Below are 8,250 nucleotides of genomic sequence, written 5' to 3'. Positions count from 1 at the left end.
TACCACGGGCCGCGGTATGCGGGTATGCGCCACAGATTATTCCCAGTATCTTGCGGCTTCTAACACAAACTGTCTGTGCTGTGCGCTCTAGGCGATTGTCGCATGCTAAACCCATGCTAAATGTTTTGCGGAAGAAGGTACACTTAATCAGGTATCAGCCACAGGGCATACGCGCGGGTATGAATATTTTAGCGGATCCAGTATGAACAGACTCTGGTATGAAGAACAGAAACGAAAGCAGAAATTATCAATGACGGCGAATTTGAAGGGCCGGTGCGGCGTAATCTTGTTTCTAGCGTAAGTGCAGTTCGGTGACCAGGAAAACAAGCCTCCGGCTTGACTCTTCTTCCCTTTTTGGTACACCTTGCTTTAGTCAACACCCTCTAGAAAAGGGTGTTCGTTTAGTTCGAGCTTCGTAACAATCGCCGTGGTAACGGTACTGCAAGAAAGCGTGAAGTTGCCAGGCTCCCTACTTCAGACTAAATTTCTTACGCGCGCGTCGCGCCGCCTCACGAAAACGTTGCGTACTCAACGTTGCTGCTCAACATGGCTCCCGTGATTGCCGCGCGATGGAAATCTTGAAGGCAACGTGCTGAGTGTCGCGGCTTCGTAAAGCGCGAAAATTTAATTTTGATGAAAATGAACTTGTTCGGACTAAACTAAGAGTGAAAGAAAGAAACGATAACTTACACTTTTTCTTCCAGAAGTAAGCTGCCGTCTGCTCGTAAAAAAAGAAGCATACTGTCTCCTGTTTGCAGAAGACGTGTTCACTCCGTGCGTCGTGGTGAAACGCTTCTCGCAAGGGCTCCATAATGGATTTCACTGACGCTGACGTCAATGAATCTACTGAATATGACAACAGGGCGGTAACGTGACGTTATGTATTTACAACAACGCAGTTTTATCCCCCCACTAATGAGGGTCGATTTCACTACCTCTATGCAGCCCATGCAGCTTCAACTAGAACAAACGCCGACGGCATCCGCTGAAAATTACGGTCTGGACAGCGAAGGCTTCCGTCCACGTACGTCACCGCGTACTAATATGGCATGCATCGCATTCGAATACACTTATAATATTGTCGCACACACGTTCGACGTTTACAGGCGAAGGTGCGCATTCGGGAGAACCTGGAATCTTCGGCGACAATGGCTTTTTGTTAGAGAGACCGGATGAAGGTAAAGCGTCCAACAACATTATTGACACTGCTACCTCCGAGAGTACAATACAGTAAAATATTACTATACCTATCTAGTTAGGATAGCCGCCTGCCATGTTTTAGACCGGCCCGGCGGGTTTTTTAAGACAGTGGGCCGGTTGCCGGTCCGCACCTAAGACCGGCCCGGCCATCATTGACAGTTTTTTTTTTTTGGCAATCGTTACGCGATTTTTTTTTTTTCATTTTATAAGCGCTCATTCTGCAGCTTCCTAGATACTAAATATTTTTTGTCAGTAACCAAAACCCTCACGCAATTTTCAACCAATTTCTATCTTGTGCCCATAAAAACTCGGATGTAGTTGATCCGTCCAGTTTTACCGATCATTTAACTACAGCAAAAAAACAACATCAGTGGTTACGTGCTTGCACCATGAGCGTAAATTCTCCGCCTTCCAAGCAGCGACAATTACGTCAATGTCTGTTCCGAAAGACTAGAGATCTCAACCTGAGAAGGAGAGCTGGCTCCTGGCCGTGGACGACATGTATTAGTAATAATTAACGAAGCTTTACGCCCCAAATGGACAGCATATATGTAGATGGCATTTACTCTTGTTTAGCGCTGTTTTGTGGTGTTTTACGTGTACATTATGTTGACTTCTGACTAGGCAAACAATGTTACAATATATCAGGGACGTAGCCAGGGGGGGGGGGGGGGGGTGTTCAACCCCCCCTCCCAAATTTTTCAGTTTTGCTTGCGTATATATACACGCGCACATACAAACGCACACACGAACATACATAGAGTATGGTTGAACACCCCCCCCCCCCCGAAAAAAATTTCTGGCTACGCCCCTGCAATATATGACACTGCGCGGCCAGAGACGGAACATGGCGTCTTCTTCTTCCTCTTTTTTTATCAGCATAAATTTAACCATCTATATAAGTACCCATCTATATAAGAGCCGGTTTTTGCTAGTGGTAAGGTGGCAATCCTATATCCAGTTCATTATACTATTACACTCGGATAACACACTTACGTGCCCTCTGCTCTGTAGTGCGTAGCAGGCCCGTAGCCAGGAATTTTTTCGGGGGGGGGGGGGGGGGACCACTTGGTGAAAACCTTGACTATTTGCGAAAAACACCTATTTTTATTATTAATTTTACGCAAAGCCATTTACTTCACCAAAAGTCCGAGGAGGGGGCTACGCCCCCCCCCCCCTTCCCCTGGCTACGGGCCTGGTGCGTAGGCTGGCTGCGTACTCCTAGAGTCACTGTATATGCTACCTTTAGGACTCTACGTACTCCCGAGGAGGAAGCCGCGCATCTCGAAGCTAGGCGTGTCGGTCGACGGGGAGTACGAGTGGCGACGGGTCTGTGCTTCGCTGCGCCAAACTTTGCGCGACTTAGTGCACTGCCCGCAATATTTTTGACGATAATGGCGACCAACGACTACACGATGTTGGATTGAAGACTTCCCACATTTAGCCCGCACAGCCGGGCACCAATGGCAGCCCCCCCCCCCCCCCCCCCCCCCCCCCCCCGAATGGAGACCCCTGCTCACGCCTATGACAAAGCATCACGAAAATATCATGAATCGCCCTTGAAAGCATTAATACAATTCTACGTACGTTTCGTTCCCGCTCGCGGCATTTCATTGCGGATGTCGCGCATAATTTAATATGTATTATAATTATTTATTTAAAGTGCACCATGAAACCACGAAACATTTCCGTGACAGCCACTTACAGTAGTGTAATTGTAGCGAAGTTCAGTCACCATGACCTGCCAATCTCATAGGGATTTAGGCTAAACGTGTGGTTCCAATACTGATAATGTCGGTGATTTGCGGCTTCGATCACTTGAAGGACCGCACAGCAGGCCCCTTGTAAATTCTGATTACGTGTACCATTGAATGTTTTAAGGCGCTAGAAGGGTGTTTTATATTTATATATACATATATATCGGTTCTTTGTTCGACATGTCAGAGTGCTATGTTGTGTCATGTTGGACATAGTAGAGTGTTATAGCGTACGCAGGCTCTCTGTTACTTTCTCTAAGCTCGCCTCCCTCTGTTTTAAATTTCGACCTTTTGCAAAGCGAAGTGGAAGCCTAGCATAGCCATGTATAGTATAGTATAGTATAGTATAGTATAGTATAGTATAGTATAGTATAGTATAGTATAGTATAGTATAGTATAGGATAGGATAGGATAGGATAGTATAGCATAGTATAGTATAGTATAGCAAAGGGGTGGGAAAGGGAAGTGGGGGTAGGGACTTGGGAGTGATGTGAGGGCGAGAAGGATGGAAAGGAGGAAGGGGAGAAGGGAAGTGACTGTGAGGAGGTGGGAAATAGGGAGCGTAGAGCATGGCATAGCCTTGTATAGTATATTATAGGCGATGCGCAAAGCGCCGACGACGCCATCTGCCGCCATGGCTCGGAAGCGCTCGCGGGGCCCGGCGAGCAGTGTTCCCGCGAGCGTCTATACGCGAGTGCACGGATGGATGTGTTTTTCATCGTGATTTAACGATTCTGGCGGGCCTCAGCGATGTCGAAGAATACCTGCTGCGTTGTCGGCTGCTCAAACACACACAAAAAATCGCCAGGAACGCACATCTGCAGGTTTCCGGTGCTATTTCATGAGCGAAAGCGACGGCGGCGGTGGGTTGCGGCTGTACGACGTAGAAGCTAAGCAATCGCGCTTTGTTTACGGCAGTGTTAGAACGATTACCGTGTTTTTATTTCTTCTTTTTTGTCGCTACGTTTTCAGCGAACGCTACTACGTTTACACTTGGTCGCCTCGCCTGCATTGTAGACTCTACAATTCACATGAGGTTGTTATTACTGATAAGACGCGATACCTTGGCTCACTTGAAAAACGAATGGCGCGAAGCGCAATGCGAGAGAATGTAGGGCAGGTGACGGCTCCTTTAAAAAAGCGCCCCGGAATCACACGCGTGCTGTACGAAATCGGCTGCATTCTACCTATTGATGGCACTGGAATGCGATCATCGGTGCAGAATGTTCGCTGTGCGCTTCTGCACCGATGATGACCCTTCACGTGGCCGACCCTGTGAAATCTATACGCCGGTGCGACAGCGCTCCCTCAAAATCTACTATATCAGCACATGGCACGTAAACGAAGCTACTGTGTCGAGAAAAAACATTGGTTCACGCGTCAACGCATGCAGGCGTTAGTGATCGGGACGTTATAAAGAAAGCGGTGTACTTACGATGAGCTCCACTTCGTAGGAGAAGCTTGTTGTCGATTGTCTGTGACAAACACTTGTCGCGTATGGGGACATTGTCGTCCCACACAGCTGTGACATCGGACACATGTCCACTATTATAAAGTGCGGCTCCTTTGCGCACACTGTTGCCGCAAAAGTAATTATCTGGGACGCGCACAACCGGCGAATCGCACGCGCGCAAATGAGGCGTCTGCTGCGCGACCCGCGAGCGGTTCCAACGGCCGCCGCTACGCGGCTTTCAGTGGCGCCCCTATAGGCGCTGCGCATCGCGGATAGCAAGGTGGTCGGATCGGTAAGTGAGGAGGGGAAAGCCACCAGCTCTGTTGTTTCCTCAGTCTTCGCACCACTAGTGTGTAGCTGCTCCAATTTTTTTTTTTTTTTTGCGCTGCGCTTTGCTTGCAACTCACAATCCTGGTAAGGCACCCTTTAAAAAAATTGCATGTTGGAGGCACTGAGACTGCTCACAATCTTTGTACGAAAGAAAAGCTGTTATTTTAGTGAGCTCAAATGGTTCTAGGATTTGCCTGCAAGTTTTCTTTCTTTAATGTATTTAGCCACAACTTGTTGGTAAGATGAACATGCAATACTTGTAATACGCTTGCAGTACGTCACTGAAATGTGTGTGCTATGTAACTATATAACGTTGAGTGCATCTCTTTTTGCGTGCACATCTCATATTAGGTGATGACGAGCCTGAAGAGGAACCTGAAGGTTTCCATGGGGAAAGTGTCTCACTTGAGATGGCGACCGAACGTAAGTGACACAAGTTTGTTACACCACTTTCTCCTGCATAGTATGTAAATGCTGATGCCTATAATTTTGTGTCCGCTATTTGCAGTAGCACAGAACTATCTAAAGGAGCCCTGAAACACTTATTGAACATATTCCTTGAACACGTGAACAAAGTACTATTGCACTGAATGCAGCAGGGGATCTTGCAAATCGTGTTAAAAATACCTGGCATCTCAAGTGGCATCACCTGATATCTCAAGTGAAAGGTTCTCATTTTGCAGAACTTTCTCAATGTTATCTTCTTCACTACATGATTTACATAAAAACTTCATTCTTTTTCCTAGACTCTTCCTGTTTTCTCAAATTTGCTTCAGGTAAACACAGTTTGGTGCATCACTGTTTGCTGGTACACTGTGCCAAGATATCAGGGTGAGGAATAACATTGAGCTGCTACTTCAGCGGCTTCAAATTCCTCTCTTTGCAAACATTTCACAATATTGTTTTATTTGTTTTCTTGTAAACGCTACCATTACATATGTGAACATTTTACAATTTTTAGTGCAAAAAGGAATGCTAGATAAACTGAAACTTCATGTAGGATTGCAAATATCGATATATAATTTTCCATTGCAGGTCTGAGCAGCGTGGTGCAGAGAACAGTTGAAAAAATGGGTGAAGACTTACGCGAGATTTTTCAGAAGAGCGAAGACAGCATTCACCGTCTGAGTGAATTACGGGATGCTCTGTTGCAGCATGAACGAGAGCAAGTGCAGAAACTTGAGAGCGCCAAAACGATCCTTCTTGGTGTTTTTGGGAACTATTCACAGGAGTAGTTGGGGTCACTGACAGCAACTGAGCTTTTGTGTTGCAACAATGTATGAATGACTTTCTATTACTGCGAGGGCCAGTACCGATGCACAGAATTGCACAACTTACTTTCTTTAGGTGACAGATAAAGTACCTCTGCAAGTTTTTTTCAGGCAAGAAAATACATTGCAGTTAATAAAGAAGCCGTGTTTCAATATGACTTGGCACCATGTTCTTGCTCTGGGGGAAACAGAACACATTTTTCTTACTTTTTCTTTTTCGAAGTGAACTTAAAATTTATTACGATGTTGAACAATATGACACTGTTTCACCTAAAACCAGCCCTAGCCCCACTTTTCAAGTACTTGGCAACCAAGTATGTTGCTAAGTGTCTGAAACATTGATAACCTATTTTACAACAGTTGTCTCTACATGTATCAATGGCAGACAAAGGCAGTCATTGAAGTGCAGGCACTAACTGAAAGTTGTATATTGTCTTGAATGCCTTGACCAGACAATATCAACTTCTGCAAGGCAGTTAATGATTTTTTGAAGAATACCAGACTGAATTCTACACATGAAGGAAAACACTGCCATGTGGTAATTGTAGATATTCGTCACTTCTTACTATCCCCATTATCATTCATCATCCTTTTTTCACCTTTGCCAAGTTGCAGGTAAAAGGACACTAGCTAAAACAGATTTCTCAGCCTTCTTCTAAGCTGCTCAATTATGATGTCATGGGACTGCAAAAGTGACCGAGCGGCTGATCCAAAAGATTCGCTTTGCGAGCTGTGTTAGCTAGAACATTGGCAACCAAATTGGTAGTACGACGTCCATAAGCTGTTAATGTCCCCTAAGCTCCATAACGTAGTGTGCTAAGAGTTTGTTTATTCAACAAATAAATCAAGGATATGAAGTGATAACTCAGTTCTGCAAATTTCCAAGTTTTTCCCTTTTTGCGCCAACACTGTGGCTTAGCTCATACACCAGACTGTTCATTACACATGGGTCAACTGCCAATGACGAAAACCACACTTAAAGAAATTCCGTACTGCTCGATTCACCCAATTACAGTGAATAATTTCTGTGGTTCTAAGTGCCAGAACATTGACAATGAGCTGTGAACTGCAATCTGGATGTGCCATCACGGCAGTCTTAACCTTAGTCAAGAGCTGTGGGAGGTACAACCCCGAACTTTACATGGTAATCCAGAGATGGGCTGAGTCGATAGGGGTGGCCTACCACGAATAGGATAACCTCCATTTAAAATGGCATTAAATAAAGTTGTTCCTCTCTCTCATGATGCCTTCATAAATGCTTTCTTAGCTCCGAACAACCTGCAGCTTCTGAAGATTAGCTAGAACTTATTACACGACCGAACCAAGGATGAAAACAGAGCAGTGAACTTTTCTTCGAAGGAGTATAGAAAAAAAAGAAAAAAAAAAGGCGTGCATTTATTCCTAGCACAAAGGATGGCGTTACAGAGACTCCTGACGCGCGGTCGGCAATGTTCCTTTCAATCCATCCTGGTCTTGAGGTACTTGGTGGTGACCTTATCCTTCTCGATGACGTGCACAACGCCACCCCAACCAGAGCTGGAGTCTCTGTCGAAGGCATTCATGAGTGCCTGCGCCGTCGCCTCGAACAGTTCGTCAGGCCCCATGTCGGGCTCCCACAGGGTCTCGCACATGCCGTAACACTGCTCCTCGCACGTACCAGAGACCACGAAGTCAGTCGGCTCGTCGATGCAGCCGATCAGGTCCATCACGCAGATGTAGGGCTCGTTCGTCACGGGGTCCAAGCCGGCCACTATGGGCTGCACGAAGTACGGACCGAAGCGGCGCTCGTAAAGCAGGTTGGAGATGACCGAGCCGAGCGTCTTGGGAGTTATCGAGCGGCCCTCGCGCAACTCGTACAGGTTTATACGGAACTTGAGCCTCTGTGCCACCGTCTGCGTGTCCGTGGCGAGCCCTGGCAGGCCGCAATAGAGCTTCGGGCCCATCTCGAAGATGCGATGGAAGTCCAGCGCGATGGTGTGGCCGCGCGCGCCCAGACGCCGGTCGGCTGCGATGGCGACGCATTCCTTGCCCTTCATGGCGACCACGACGCCTCCGTTGTATGACATAATACTCATCTTGCCGGCTTTTAGTTGTACAATGCGATTGAGGAACACAGACAGCTACTCACGGGGGTCGTGCTCACGAGCTTGCAATGACTCTCCAAAATCCTTCCGCGAGAATGATGCAAATCCAAAAGACGCTTTTGGATCGGATTGGCTCTGCCAGTACCGCACTAGCC

General features: G+C 46.7%; 1 protein-coding gene and 1 long non-coding RNA gene across 2 annotated transcripts; one reads left to right on the top strand and one right to left on the bottom strand.

The window, feature by feature from the left end:
• The first annotated feature begins 4,720 nt into the window (after positions 1-4,720).
• LOC119388040 (uncharacterized) lies at positions 4,721-6,145 on the top strand. The gene is made up of 3 exons (XR_005182608.1): positions 4,721-4,824; positions 5,092-5,163; positions 5,776-6,145. It is a non-coding gene; the product is annotated as an uncharacterized LOC119388040 (long non-coding RNA).
• A 1,247-nt stretch (positions 6,146-7,392) lies between these two features.
• LOC119388037 (proteasome subunit beta type-3) lies at positions 7,393-8,198 on the bottom strand. Its single transcript, XM_037655650.2, has one exon. The coding sequence runs from the start codon at positions 8,084-8,086 to the stop codon at positions 7,469-7,471; it is 618 nt and encodes a 205-aa protein (XP_037511578.1). The 5' UTR covers positions 8,087-8,198; the 3' UTR covers positions 7,393-7,468.
• Between the last annotated feature and the right edge of the window lie 52 nt (positions 8,199-8,250).

Source organism: Rhipicephalus sanguineus, chromosome 3 (assembly GCF_013339695.2).
Source record: "Rhipicephalus sanguineus isolate Rsan-2018 chromosome 3, BIME_Rsan_1.4, whole genome shotgun sequence".
NCBI lineage: Eukaryota > Metazoa > Arthropoda > Arachnida > Ixodida > Ixodidae > Rhipicephalus > Rhipicephalus sanguineus.
Note: the sequence above shows the minus strand (reverse complement) of the source record. Positions and strands in the feature narration are given on the sequence as shown.